Source organism: Abrus precatorius, unplaced genomic scaffold, assembly GCF_003935025.1.
Source record: "Abrus precatorius isolate BTA unplaced genomic scaffold, Abrus_2018 Scaffold11, whole genome shotgun sequence".
NCBI lineage: Eukaryota > Viridiplantae > Streptophyta > Magnoliopsida > Fabales > Fabaceae > Abrus > Abrus precatorius.
Window position 1 is genome coordinate 11,928,329 of NW_020874303.1, and position 15,868 is coordinate 11,944,196.

At 31.3% G+C, this 15,868-nt stretch overlaps 1 protein-coding gene across 1 annotated transcript in view; it reads left to right on the plus strand.

Moving 5' to 3' along the window:
* LOC113855630 (glycine-rich cell wall structural protein 1.0-like) overlaps positions 1-15,345 on the plus strand; it is a 52,902-nt gene extending 37,557 nt beyond the window's left edge. The window contains exon 2 of the mRNA XM_027487261.1: positions 14,306-15,345. Coding sequence (XP_027343062.1) covers positions 14,306-15,345 — 1,040 coding nt within the window. The remainder of the gene's footprint in view (positions 1-14,305) is intronic.
* Positions 15,346-15,868: the final 523 nt, after the last annotated feature.

The following is a 15,868-nucleotide window of genomic DNA, read 5'->3' on the forward strand; positions in this document are numbered from 1 at the left end:
CATTCCTTTTGACTTTCCTAGAAGTAGAATACACCAGACCCTATGTGTGTATATATATATATGGAGGTACGGTCAAAACTCTAGCATCCCTCACCTATCTTTTTCCCTACCACGATTATGACTCTCTCGGAAGACTGTCCAGATGGACCTTTGAGTGCGTCACTGGCATAGAGGTCAAAGCTGATTCAGGCGATCTCGACCTAGGATTTGATGAAGATCTGGATTTAGAAGACTTAGCTGAGATAGAGAGTTGGCACGGAGTGGATGAGTAGAACCGGTCTTCAGTAGTTGGTTTTGAGGAAGACTGCTCTAGGACTTATATATGTTTATGTGTTGTAAATATTTTGATAATGTAATTATTATTATTTTAAGTCCCATATATTTTGACTAATAGTTGTGAATTAATATACTTAATCTATGAAATGTATGTTTAAAATTTCTTAACTTAAATCGTTTGATTATGTTTTAAGTTCAGCATTTTGAAATTACTATCCTACCATTTATATTGATTTATGTTTGAATTAGTTGTACAAGGCACTATATCTTATAGAAAAATTTCATTAATTTACTATAATTATTTCCACTAAAGCAAATAAATTGATGTTCGATTTTACAAGATTAAGAACAATTTATACATTGTACGAAATTCTGAGAATAAGGTGTTACATTGTATCCATGTGTAGCTTATCTAACCAATGACTATCTATACTGCGTAAATCCTTCATACATAGGAAGAGTGCGTTGGCAGCGATTTAGGGCTCAAGAGTGCCTAGAGTACTGATAATTGATAAGATGTTTAGACTTGAAATGAATAAAGTGACATGAAGTTATGAATTGGATAATGATGTCTAGTTAAGTGTGAAATAGTATGCATGGATAACTTTTGTTTGAGTAAAATTGTATGAATAAGTAAAGTGATATGAGTTCAGACATTGAAATTGATTGGGTTGATTAAATAAGAAATGGAATGTGTATGATTAAATGATGAATGATGAAGATAGATAATTTTGTCTAGTTAAATTCGTTAAGCAAGGAATATTACTATTTTGTTACATGTGGTATTAGAAAAATATCCCATAGTATTTTAATTGTTTTATAAAATAAGAATTTTAATAGGGCGAGGGATACTTTGTAACACCTTAATTTAATTTTCTAAATAAATAATTTCACAATAAGAGGGAATAGTAAAATTTTTGATCAAATAGTTTTCAATACATAGTTTCAATAAAGTATTTCAAAACAAAGGAGAGTTTACAAGTTTGAATCAAAATAAATGCTACAAGACCCATTTAAATACATCACAATTTTCAAAAATAATCATCCCTCCCGTTCACTGAGTTTGGTGCTGATCTTCTTGATCACCTGAAAAATAAATGTAAGGGTGAGTACTTTACACTATCACGCATAAGCACGGAGACTCACCTCACACATTACACACCTTTCTAACATTATTCAAATTATGCATCAAGCAGGCATAAAATAATACATTCCACTACAATTCACATACAAGTACACTCACTGCACCATCAAACAATCCACACACATGTGCGCTCACTACACCATCAGACAATTCAAACACACACACGTGCGCTCATTGCACGTAACCACGCTCATTGTGGCACTGTGATCACAGATTCCTGATGCCCTCAACCTCAAGGACTTACTCAATTTCACACCATAGATGGCCGCCAGATAGCCCCTGCTCCACAAATACAACGTGTGCAGTACCGGGTCCTCTAGCAAAGGTGTTAGTCATAGGCTAAGTAAGGAGGAGAGTGTGTGGCTTGTGGTGCACCCACGCTCACTGTTGGTATCACCACTACCCTCTCTTCCCCAAGGTATTTCTACCACATCTCCAGTGTATCTCTGAACCATTCATAGTTTCTCAACATATTCAAACACAACCATCATGCCATTCACACATATTTTTAATCATTTCACATTATTCATTATCAACCAATGGCATGTCTACATATTTTCAACCACATTGTAACCAACCATACGATTTCTATCACCATTTCACCACACATCATACTCAATATCAATCATATTGCATTCCATACAAAGTTTCCATCACAATCTAATCATAATCAAACCATTTTATCACACACATCAGTCCATGTCTAATACATCATGCCCAACACAAAATTTACATTCAAACACATATTCTCGTACATTCCATTTCGATCACATCTCAACAAATCGCAATATAAACAAAATTTAAACACAAAGAGATAGAGTAGAGTCCCTCTTACCTCAGAATGAAAACCCAATTTGAAACCAACAATGGAATTGCTCCCCACATAGAGGAAATCTCCATTAGAAACTAAGAAAATGAAAGAAAGAGATGAAAACCAAAACCTAACCCACAAAACTCACTTCCAAGCGTCTCAAACACGATTCCAAATTTCAATCTTGCACCCAAACGACTTGAGAGATATTTAATCGGGGAGGAAGGGTTGAGGGTCGAGAGAATTGAAAGAGGGATGAGCGAGAAGGGGTCACTGTAGCGAAAATCTTAAACAAATCTGCACTCTGGTTTCTGCAGAATCTTGTTGCAACAAGACTGCATCCAGAAATGCACTTTCCTCTGTTGCCTCTCTTTGCAATGAGAGGGCAACAGATGCATTCCTCTCGCCCAGGGCCTTCTCGCTACAACAAGAATGCCCTTGGCAGCACACACTTAGCCTATTTTTTAATCAATTTCAAACACACCCAGCTATCAATCTACAATCAATATCCACAATTATATTTATATATATTCATCTACATATATTCACATCATCATACAAACCAAATTTATACTCAGATAGTAATCTATGTATTTATATTAATAACCAAAATACTATTACAAAACCTGGGGCATTACATATTCACTCTTACAAATTTTTTCAAGTAATGAAAAGATAAAAGAAGATTGATTCGTTCTAGAGTCATACTCGCAATGAATGGTAAGAAAAGAATTACTTTATACAATTTAACTTATTGGAAGAAAATGTAATAATATAGATTGAGTTTTCATTCAAACTTATTTATAGTATGTAATTATTTTAAATAATAACTTTTTTTTAATTGTAAATTTATAATTTCAAAATTTTTTCTTTAATTCTATTATGAATGATATATATATATATATATATATATATATAATTTTAAATTTTACTCATTTTTATTGATTTAGATTTTGTAATAAATAAAAATCTTTCCTATATTTATTTACCTTTCACTTATTTTTAATTATATTATATTAATATTTGTATATTTAAAATTGGAAATCATTTCATTAAAGCAAAGATATTACAAATCTAATTAGCCGGTTATCAACACTCCGTGTTACGAAGTGAACTAGGATTTTGACATTATCTCATTGCCGCTAAGGTTTTAATCATAAACAAAATAATAGCAGTTAACGTGTGCTTAAAGGTTCATAAACAAAAGCGTAATATCACACTTACACGAACAACAAACATGCTTATAATAAAAGAAGGCAAAACATTGCAATGATTATAATAATATATAAACAAGTTCAAGACAAAAAAACAAACTTTTCATAAAATGTTGCATCATTAATTTGATATTTAAACAAAAGAGCAAAAACATCAAAATTAGTTAAAAAGATTAAAAAAAAAAAATTCACAAAGACACATCCAAAATATCAAATTTAGTTTAAAAAAATTCTTTCACGAGAAAGCATAATCCTCAAGCAGATTGTGAATATTTACTAAATCTTTAAAATTATTTAAAATAGGAATAATTTTTTTACAAACATGATTTTGAGCATAATAGCCAAAAGGTCAACATAATTTCAAGGTATAAACTTTTCACGTAATATTGTAATCTTTATATCAGTTTTGAACACAACTTTTTTTTGTCAGCAGTCACAAGCGAGTCAAATTAATGAGAGTTACGAAGCATTTAAGCACAATTTTACCATGCAGAATATTATATTTGCAGCAGATGAATCTATTGAAGAATTGGATTAACAAAAATAAAAAGTATAGGGACAGCTCCATCTAGATCTTCCCAATTGGCTGCGTATGGTAGTTTTGAGAAGATTATTGGGGAACTACCCATCATTGCCTGTGTTTGTAGACTGGGAACGGTTATATATGTGATGTATGCTAAATTATCATCACTAGAAAAAGCTTATTTAGTGAACGAAATTAGAGATAAAAATAATTTTCTCTGTCAAACATAAAATTAGATACAATTTTTTTATCAAAGCCAAATTTTAATGAATAAAAAGAGAAAAATAAATTTGATATATCAGAGATAAAAGATTAGAGACAAATTTTTTTTATCAATGACAAAAATAAATAAATAAATAAATTTTATGTATTAGAGATGAAAACTACAGAAAAACTTGTTTGTCTCAACATTTTTCGTCTTGAATTCTGTTTCTATTTAAGGTATTCCTATTAATAATATAAAATATAATAGAAACAAAATATAGAGATAGAACATAGTTGTCTCAATTTTTCTCTGTTTCTACTTTTGTCTCTGGTTAATCAACTAAAATAAAAAAAAAATGTGTTTGTGACTAAAATTGATACACAAATAATTTGTCTCAAAATTTTCTGTTCTAATTCCGTCTCTGATTATAATAAATAGTTTTCTTTAAAATTTAAATTATTTAACAACAATACGATTTATTTGAAACAAATAATTATTTGTTAAATTATATTTTAATTATTTTTGGTAAATACTTTTAGTTTTTATTCAAAATAAATTAATTTATGATATAAATAATAATGAAAAGTATTAATTTAAATATATTTAAAATTATAATTTGGTCGCTAAAACAAAAATAAACAAAAAATTTAATCTTGATTAATTGAAAAACATATTAATGAGAATAAATATATTAAGAATTATTTAAACAAGTAAATGAATATATTATTTAAGTTAATAATTTTTATATTTTTTTCATGTTTTAAGTTGATAATTTTTGGACAATGCTTAAACATAATTACTAGTTTAATGTGGCAAAATTAGTCTTTTCGTCCCTTAACTTTAGGGCAAATTTATTTTCACCCTTTAACTTATTTTGATTCATTTGTTTCTTTGAAGTTATTTTTCTATATTTGTCATTGGTCTTTTCATTAGCTTTGTTAAATTTATTTTTGTCTTTTAACTTTTTTTGATTCATTTTCTTTCTTGAAGTTTTTTTTTTTTCATGTTGGTCATTGGTCTTTTCGTTAGTTTTGTTACATAACTTAACAAAGACATTTTAAGTGAAGTTGAAATGACTTTAACATCGTTTATTTAATTTAACTTGAACTTTTCTATTTAAAAAATAATTAAAAAAGGGTTGAGCTTGAGTGCAAACCCTAGCCAAATTTCATAGCACAAATTTTCTATATTCTTATTGCTTGCATTATTCTCTGTTCTTTATCCTTGCTTTGATGAAAATACTGAAAATTACATTTTTGAGTTTCCTTTTTAGTTTTCTTTGTTCTAAAACAAATCTTTGTTTTTAGTTTCTTTAATTCATCTATTTGTTGCTTATTAATTCAAGTTCCCGATCTCTAATCCATGAACCACCGTGAATCTATCACAAAAGAGTGCTTTACTATGTTCTTTCACCAGGCTAAGGTTACCAGATCCAAGTAAAGGATTGAAAAAAAATGCAAAAAGAGGACAACCTCTCCATGAGTAATGATGACTAGGATTAGTTAACGGCGTTATCTCAACGGTACATAAAATGTCTCTGATAAATTATGTAACAAAAATAATAAAAAGAATTATAAAGAAAAGAAACTTCAAAGACAAAAATAAAAAAATTTAGAAGACAAAATTGACTTGAAAGTTAAGGGATGAAAATAATAACTTTACCTTAAATGTTTTATTTAATTAAATAAATAAATTTTAAGACACTAATTTATTTAAAAAATAAAATATAATTTAAATATATTAACAATATAATTTTTTATATTGTTATTCAATCATAAATTGACATATCAATATAAATAATTAATTTTTATAATAATTAATATAAAAATTATATTTATAGTAATTTTAATTAATTAATAGTATGAAATTTCTTGAGTAAGTCGTTAAAAGAATAACGTGATTTTATTTACACCGACGAAGGGTAGAGGAATTAGAAGAACGACAGCCGAATCTGATTATTCAACAACAGTTGGATGCTTCTAACTTTTTAATCACTCACATCCTAGAGCTACTCTAGTGTTTAATATCATATATATTACATTCCTTTTATGAAGATATTTTGTGCATGCACATATTTAAAGAAACCGACAACAATGTAGCTAACAGTCTAGCTCGTTGGTGGCAAGAGAACTTTTTTGTTTTCCTCGGTAAACTTAAAAATTGATAATATCTTTATTTATTTATTACGTTATGTAATTCTGACTTCAGTTATAAATAAGGAACTAACATATTTAATAAACCCAAATTTATTTAATATTAAAAAATGATAGAAGAAATCTATTAAATCATGATTAACTTGATCGTATTACACACTACTAATTAAGTTTTTCAAAATTAAATTAGCGAAGTTTTCCTAAAAATCACCAATATTTTAAGAAACATTAAAGGAATTACCTTTATTGTTTATTTAAAAGAATGTAAAACAAAATATAATACATTACTTTATCAAATAATTTTACATCCTAAAATTAGTTTGAAAAAAAATTAAATGATAAATGTAATAAAATATTTTTATCCTTTTAGAAAGAACAAACGTTGGCCCTTTTATTACATTTATTATAATTAGTTGTATTTTTTTAGCTAATTCAAATTCTAAATTCTTATGATTAAATGTCTATATATATTTTGCTTATAAAAAAAAATTTACTCATTATTTTCCTAATTATATTTAAAACTCTCAAATTTTTAAATTGATATTATAGTGATACACTGATGTAAAAGTAAGAGTGTATAACAAAATGTTATATAGATTATAAAAAGAAATTAATATTAAAAAAGCAATGACATTTTAAAAATTTAAGCAAACTTTATTACATCTATTCTCTTATATAGACATAAAAAAATATTTATTATATCAATTTTAAAAATAACTAATATAAAAATATAGATAATTTTGAAATTTATGTGATATTTTTCTACATTGGTTGTGTAATTCAATAGGTATATAAAATTCTTTTAACGTTAGTTTTTGTGGCAATAGATATAAAAAGTTATTTCCCTCTTCTATGTTGATGTGGATTCGTGACGTGAAAATTTAAGGGTGAGGTGAAGGAGAAAGATTGGGGGTAACATGACAAATTGTAAGCCACGTCACCATTTAACTGACGGAGGTTAACATTAGGTACAAAATTTAAAAAAAAATAGTTAAGTATTAAAATGAAATAAAATTAATAGGTAGTAATTTGAAATAAGCCCTACTTAGAGGTAGTTAAAACATATTTAAGCATTTCATCAATTAATGGTACTCACGGGCCCCTAAATCGCTGCCAACATACTCTTTATGAGCTCTAAAGAGAACCTCCACATTTTTATAAGAGATATATCCAAAGACCAGAGTTCTTCCAAACATCACATGATAGATTACTATTTTGAAAAAAAAGAACAAAGAAATAGAAACGAGATTCGAGTGAAATAGACATGAGAGCTTAGATTCGAGAGAGATTCAAGGTTAGAGAATGCTTTCTCTGAGAAGGGAGAGAGAGAGAGAGAGAGAGAATGAAGAGAATACAGAGGGAGAAGCGGTTTGACGAAAATATAAAGTTTCCTTAATGCAACTCCCTTAAATACCCTTTAAATCTCGCGCATTCTCGCTTGAGCGAGATCCTCCCTTGCCTGGGCGAAAGTTGTAAACAGTATATTTTTACCCAATTTTCTAATATTCTCGCTTGAGCGAAAGGTATTCTCGCTTGAGTGAGAATGAGTACAGAGAGTTCTCCATTTTTCTTGCGACTTCTCATCTGGGTGAGGTTACAGTTGAGGCGAGGTTAACCCTTTCTTGCTTGAGCGAGAATGCTCCAGAAAGTTTAGTTCAAAAAAATTTGTCTCACTTGAGCGAGAATCTCTACACCAAAATTCCTAGTTTTCAATAAACAAGGGAAATAAAGAAATAAGGGTGTTACCACTTTCCTAATACTTTGGTAATTATATACATTGAACATGTTTCATAGTTATAGATGCACTCTCTTTATATTCCCTTGTTTTGATTCCTTGCACCTAAGTTTTTAAGAGTAATTACTTCAATAATAATTCCTTATCTATTCAACAAACACTCCAAAATTACTACCAAGAGCTATTTAGCGTACAACACATTGAAATATATTCCTAAGATTCTAACACATTGCATGAGTTTCATTCAAATAAGGATTCAAGATAGTTTTTCAACTCACCCCATATTTTCAAATCATGAATCATTCTTTATAAGGTAGAATCAAGCATTATTAACAAAATGAAATTACCATAATTATGGAAATTAACAAATATATTAAAAATACCAAAATATTCAAAGTATGAAGATTATATTTGATCCCAATAGAGGTATAATCACCCATGGCGTACATTACAATAAAGAAAAAGAAAGGAAAAAGGGTTTAGAAAATGGTTTCTCAATTATTGTCACCACTTCCCAAGCCACCCATTGTTCTGCACTTCCCTAGTTAGTTCATTAATTTTGGGGCTCTCCCCCTTTCTTGAGCTAAATTTTCTTTCTTAATGGGCAACAAGTAAATTCTCACTTAGTCAAGAATTCTTGCTCAAGCCACAAGTGTAGCTCAAGTTGGCAAGGGATTCTCGCTCAAACGAGATTCAGGAAGCAAGCCAAGTCTACATCATGTCTTCTTGCATAAGAGGAGAATTTAACAATCAATTCAACAACCCAATTTCTTCATTCATAAACTCAAGGTTATCAAAATATTTTATGTATTATAATGCAAGGAACCAAGAGAAAAGTAATTAATTAATTAAGCTCAAGGGGAGCAACTTGGTGTTTCTCAAACATGTTGAAGGTCAAGAATAAAGATTCTTATCATGCCTTAATAATATTAAAACATGCAATCAAAAAGAGTAGTCACAAGTAGGTTACAAGTCAAGATCTAAAGCACAAATTTTAAAGGGATAATCACACAAAACAATGTGAAAATTGATATAATTAATTAATTTAGGATAAGAAAATCATTGTAATGGCTCAAAACTCACATGGGTTAAAGTTTAATGTACAGTAGAAAAATAAGAAGCTTAGCTAATTTTTAGTTTCCTAATGAATCCTCGGTTTAATAATAATTACTCAACATGATCTTTTATTTTTAAAAATTGGGTTCTTTGGGATAACATTTTCAAATTATCAAAGGAAAATGGAGCACATGAATTTACTTAAGATCAAGTAATTATAGGAACTCCTGATGTGACATTTTATATTCACATTCATTGTTTTATTTTGATTCCTAAACACTTTTCATATACTTTATTTTTGAGTTTTTACCATTTCCTAATAATTGAAATAAATTGGGCTTGTTATACAAAAATACTTTAATTTCGTATTTTCGGCTATTCTTGTAATGCCCCGAATATTGTTTGATTATTAATATAAACATGTGGATTGTTATTTGAACGTGTATTTGATGTATATAATGATGTGACATATATGTGTATATGTGTGATAATGTGGATGTTGATTCTGTATTAAGGATATTTGGTGTGTAATTGGATATGTTTGGGCTGATTGAGAAATAGGTTAAGTGTGTGTTGCAGAGGTATTCTCGCTGTAAAGAGAAAGTCCTTGGCAAGAGGACTGGATCTGTTGCGTTCTCGCTGCAGCGAGAGGACAACAGAGGAGAGTGCATTTTTGGGTGCAATCTCGCTATAACGAGAGGGTTTCGCTGTAGCAAGATTCTGCAAAAATTAAAATGCAGATTCATCTAAAATTTTTCCTACAGCGAGGAGATGCATCGCTGTAGCGAGAATGTCTCGCTATAGCGAAAGTGTCGCAAATCCTAGGGTATTTGAAGGACTTAGAGTTAAGGTAGCTCATTTCCCACTTCTTCCTTCGAACACTCTTTCGATTCTCTCAATTTTCAGCCTTATTTCATCAATTAAACTACCTCCAAAGCCATTTGAGTGCAAGATTGAAGGTTGTGGCTGTGTTTTGGACGTTTGGAGGTAATTTTTATGAACTAGGGTTTATGATTTTCATTCTCTCTCTGATCTCCTCAGTTTCTCATGGAGTTTTCCCTATATTATGATGAAAATTTGTGTGAGGAGCACTTCCATTATTGATCTGTGTTGTGGGTCTTCATTCCAAGGTAAGGGAAGACTCTACCTTATCTCATTATGCTTGAAATCTATTTATTTTGCTATATGTTGTAATGTGATTGAGATAGGATGTAGGAATATATGTGTTTTGATGGACATTTTGTGCTGGACATGACATATTAGACGTCAGTTGATATTGTGTGATGAAGTGACTTGATTGTGATGGAGTTTTAATGAAAACTGAATGTTTAAGTGGAATGTGATTGAATGTGCACATACATGCCATGTGTATAAGTGAATGTCATGATGTGATTGCAAATGTGGGTGAATGTATATGTAGACATGCCATTGATTGATATTGAATCATGTAAGATGATTGAAAATACGTGTGAATGGCATGATGGTTGTGTTTGAATATGTTAGAAAACTATGAATAGTTCAATGATACATTGGGGTGGGAAAATGGGACGGTAGAAATACCTTGGGGAAGAAAGGATGGTGGTGACACTAATAGTGAGCGTGGGTGCACCACAGGCCACACACTCTCCTCCTGATTCGGCCTCTGACTATCACCTTTGCTTGGGGAGCCCAGTACCGCACACGTTATATCCATGAAGCGGGAGCTATGCGGCGACCATCCCTAGTGTGAAACTGAGTAAGTCCCTGAGGTTGAGGGCATCAGGAATCTGTGATCACAGTGGCACAGTGAGCGTGGTTACATGCAATGAGCGCACATGTATATGGATTGGTTGATGGTGTAGTGAGCGCACCTATTTGTGAATTGAAATGAAATATTGAAAATGTATTATTTAATGCCTGCTTGATGTGTGATTTGAATGATGATAGAAATGTATGTAGTATGTGAGGTGAGTCTCTGTGCTTGTGTGTGGTAGTATAGAGTACTCATCCTCACTTTTATTTTTCAGGTGACCAAGACGATTAGTATTAGACTCAGTGAAGGGATGGATGGAACCGCTATAGGACTTAAAAAATTATTTTTGAAAATTTGGATGTATTTAAATTAAGTCTTGTAGAATGAAAGCCCATTTTGGACAAGCAAATGAAGGAGATATATTCTGAAAACTTTTATGGTGGATAATGCATTTGTATATATTTTGGACGTGCAAGTATGGAGTCAAAAGAGCAAGTATAGAAATTACCCAAAAAGAGGCTTAAAAATTAAGTGTAAATAAAGGAAAGTGGGCTAGGAATAGTAACAAGGAGTTATATGACCCATTGGAGCTCATGTGAGACTAATTATGATTAAGAGATAAGGTTACTTATAGCTCAATCCCATCTGGATGAGTATATTCCACAAGAGCCAATGAAGTCAAGCCAAGTCAACAAGATAATCATTAAGGAGATAAGGCTAATAATGAGTAATTTGTGTTAATAGTTGGATTAATTCCCATCCAATGGTTCTAATTGAACCATGAACTTGGCCATTGGATTTGAATAAGATAGGTTTTAAATGGTAATTGGAATGATTAAAATGAAACTAGGAAGGTTAAAATCCAACTAGAAGTACAAAAGTCATGAAAGGGCAATTTGGACTTTTGAAAATGTGCATATGTGTAGGCTGATGGAAGAAGCCAATAAAAAAGACCAAAATTGAATTTCAACACTTGTGAGAGAAGGAGATCAGCAGTGAGGTTCTTTTGGGAGGGGCCAACATCAATCAAAAACTCTATTTAAAGACATGCATGCAAAAGGGAAGAACATTTTTCATACAAGTCTAAATAATTTTTCATTCTTCTTCATCTTACTAAAGATGAAGAAGAAGTCAATAAAAGAGACCAAAATTGAATTTCAACACTTGTGAGAGAAGGAGATCAAATCAATCAAAAACTTTATTTAAAGGCATGCATGCAAAAGGGAAGAACATTTTTCATACAAGTCTAAATAATTTTTCATTCTTCTTCATCTTTATTCTCTCTAAACACATCAAAATTCATCTTCAACACTTTACTTGAATCCCACAAAATTAGATCACCCAATACCCAATCAGTAAAAAACTTCTAAAAGAAATGGATTAAAAAAATGGAAAGTGACCATGATTAAGACCTTTGAACTTTTAGACATATTTGGACCTATGGACTACATGACAAATGATGAGAACAAACTTTGAAAGATAAATTTGAAATATTGAACCTAAAAATAGAAAAATATCATGGACGTAAACCAAAAATACCTTGAAAATGTAAGACATTTGACCACATGTGTAGTAAGGACGTCTCATAAGTTTCTTAAACTACTTGTTACAAATTGTATGTCATATATATTATTGTTCACTTTAGATGAATATATTTATTCATTATAAATGTATGGAAACATCCAATGTCTAGGAGAATAAGCACTTAATGAAAAAAAAAAGGTCTACATAAATTTATTCACGTGTACATTTTTTTAAACTATATTTAATATTTAATTTTTTCAATTAAGGTAGTTGTTATAGTTTAATGTTTAAGTTTCATTTTTTATTCTCAATTAAATTTTATTGATTTCTAGCTTTAATGCCTATATTTATTAATTATTTTAAACACATTGTAGTATTTATATTATTATCAATGTTATATAATTTTTTTTTATAATTTGAACCAGATATTTAAAGATATTGATCAATTATCTAAAGTGGAAATTATCCATTGAAAAAAATTGCTTGAGATACTATTAGTTCATGAATAATTTTGGAACTTGAATCATACATATTTTAATGCATAGGACATACTTTGTTGTTTTTTCAGGTTTAAACTACACATTATGCAAGATACAGTGACAATTAGATTTTATATCTTATTTTATAAAAATTAAGTGTTATGATAATATATTTAATTATAAATGAATATTATATATTCTACATTGTGTTTATATCTGTTTATCAAAGTTGAGTATAATGTAAAAAAAATATATATTAAAAAAATAAAAATTCTACATCAATTAAATGTAAAAATATTGACAATTTTGAGTGATTATAGCATTTGTGATGTAAAAAAGAAAAGAACATTTAATATTGGTTTAGTGTAGAACCAATGTTTAATATAGACACTTTTATACCGGTTATAATAGAATCATTGTAGAAAATTTATTCTATATTAGTTGTTTAATTGATGTAAAATATTATTGCTTATTATATTACTTATATCTACGTCAATTTTGTAATTAATGTAAAAATTTATTTTTAATTAATATAAAAAACTATTTTTAGACTAGATGATGACTTTTTGGTTTGACTCAATTATTTAAGGACGATGGATTAGTAACAAAAGATTTAAAACAAAAATATAAATAAATTATAATTTTTGTAAATTCAACCGTTAAATTATAATTATATATTATATAGATTATTTGTTTCAAATTTTTGTGAAAATCAAATATCTATATAATTATTATTACAGATTATTAATTTGTAAAAAAATTATAAATATTTTAAATAATTAAATTATAATTACAGCCAATTTTTTGTGTAGAATTCAATTTAAGATTGACTTGAGCAATACTTTTTTCTCTGGAAAGACCGGCAACAATAAATATAAATATATATATATAACACGTGTCTGTTATATATATATAAAACACGTGTCTGGGTGTACGAATACGAATATGTGTATACGGCAATAGTATGTAGAAGTTGAATTTGTCTAATTCAATATTTGATTATTGACTGCAAACAAAAAAGATAAATAAAATATTTGATCATTTTCATGTTAACACAAAAATAAACTTTTATTCATGGAACAATGTTCCACGCAAGCATTACAAGAAGAAAACACTGACACAAAGCAAACAATTGAAACCTTGAAATGCCATGGATGTAGGCGAATGAATTGTCAAGTTGATAAGACGTACGTGGAGATAATTTATTGAAATTAGGATATCATTACAACGCGCCCACCAAGGTGAAGTATTGTAGCATCAAGGGCATTATTGGCAAAGATTATAAAAGTGAGAGTGAGGTGTTTAAACATTGTGGAAAAGTGTTAAAAGGAGAAGCTGCTGATGCATCAAATGCATATTTTAATATTTTTAATAACAATACAAGTTTGATTTTTTGACGGGGGTGGTGGAGGTGGTGATGAGTGTGAAGGTGGGGAAGGAGTTTTATAAGGAGGAGGAGGTGACTGTGAAGGTGATGGGGGTGGTGGTGAATTAGTTGAGTTTGGGGGGAGGGGTGGAGGTGGTGGTAAGTGTGGTGGTGGTGAGTTAGTTGAGTTTGGAGTGGGGGGAGGTGGTGACTGTGAAGGTGGTGGTGGAGGTGAATTAGTTGAGTTTGGGGGGAGGGGTGGAGGTGGTGGTGAGTTAGTTGAGTTTGGAGTGAGGGGAGGTGGTGACTGTGAAGGTGGTGGTGGAGGTGAATTAGTTGAGTTTGGGGTGAGGGGTGGAGGTGGCGGCGGTGAGGGTGGTGGTGGAGGTGGTGGTGACTGCGAAGAAGTTGGTGGTAGTGGTGAATTAGTTGAGTTTGGAGTGAGGGGTGGTGGCGGTGGTGAGTGTGGCGGTGGTGGTGGTGGAGGTGGTGACTGTGAAGGTGGTGGTGGTGGTGGTGGCGACGAGTGTGCTGGTGGAGGTGGTGGTGACTGTGAAGGAGGTGGTGGTGGTGAATTAGTTGAGTTTGGGGTGAGGGGTGGAGGTGGTGGCAGCGGTGGTGACTGTGAAGAAGGTGGTGGTGGTGGTGGTGAATTAGTTGAGTTTGGGGTGAGGGGTGGTGGTGGCGGTGGTGACTGTGAAGGTGGTGGTGGAGGTGGTGGTGGTGAATTAGTTGAGTTTGGGGTGAGGGGTGGAGGGGGTGGCGGTGAGTGTGATGGTGGAGGTGGTGGTGAATTAGTTGAGTTTGGGGTGAGGGGTGGTGGTGGTGGTGGAGGTGGTGGTGACTGTGAAGGAGGTGGTGGTGGTGAATTAGTTGAGTTTGGGGTGAGGGGGGGTGGTGGCGGTGGTGACTGTGAAAGTGGTGGTGAATTAGTTGAGTTTAGGGTGAGGGGTGGAGGTGGTGGCGGTGAGTATGGTGGTGGAGGTGGTGGTGACTGTGAAGGAGGTGGTGGCGGCCGCGAGTGTGGTAGTGGAGGTGGTGGTGGTGGTGACTTAGTTGAGTTTGTGGTGAGTGGGGGTGGCGGTGAGTGTGAATGTGAATGTGGAGGTGGAAAATGTGTTATGTGAGGAGGAGGAGGAGGAGGAGGAGGAGATCTTCTTGTACTTGGAGTATGAGGATCTCTAAGTGGGGGTCGGGGTGAACCATAATTCGAGCTTTCAGCAAAAACCGTACTCACTATGAAGCAAAATACGATTATGAAATAGTTTAAAGACCCTTTAGACCTCATCATCATGATTGTTTCAGAAAGCTAAATTTTGTTGAATACCAAAACTACTAAGGCGAGCATTTATATAGTCCAGTGCAGTAATTACAAGTCATATGCCTTCTAAACACTTAATATAGAGTGCATTAGAGAGATAGAGAGAGAGAGAGTGAGTACTTTTATTATTAAAATTATTATTCTTTAGAGAAGTGATCATTTCTATTTTTAAGTGAAATAATAAAAATAGTCATTTAGGAGTTTTGAATTTTTTAAAATACATATAACTTTATAAAGATATCTAAAATATATTTTTCATTAAAAAATGTTTTTTATCATAATCAAACAAACTTATAAGCTAGTATAAAGTATATTTAACTTGAAAAAAG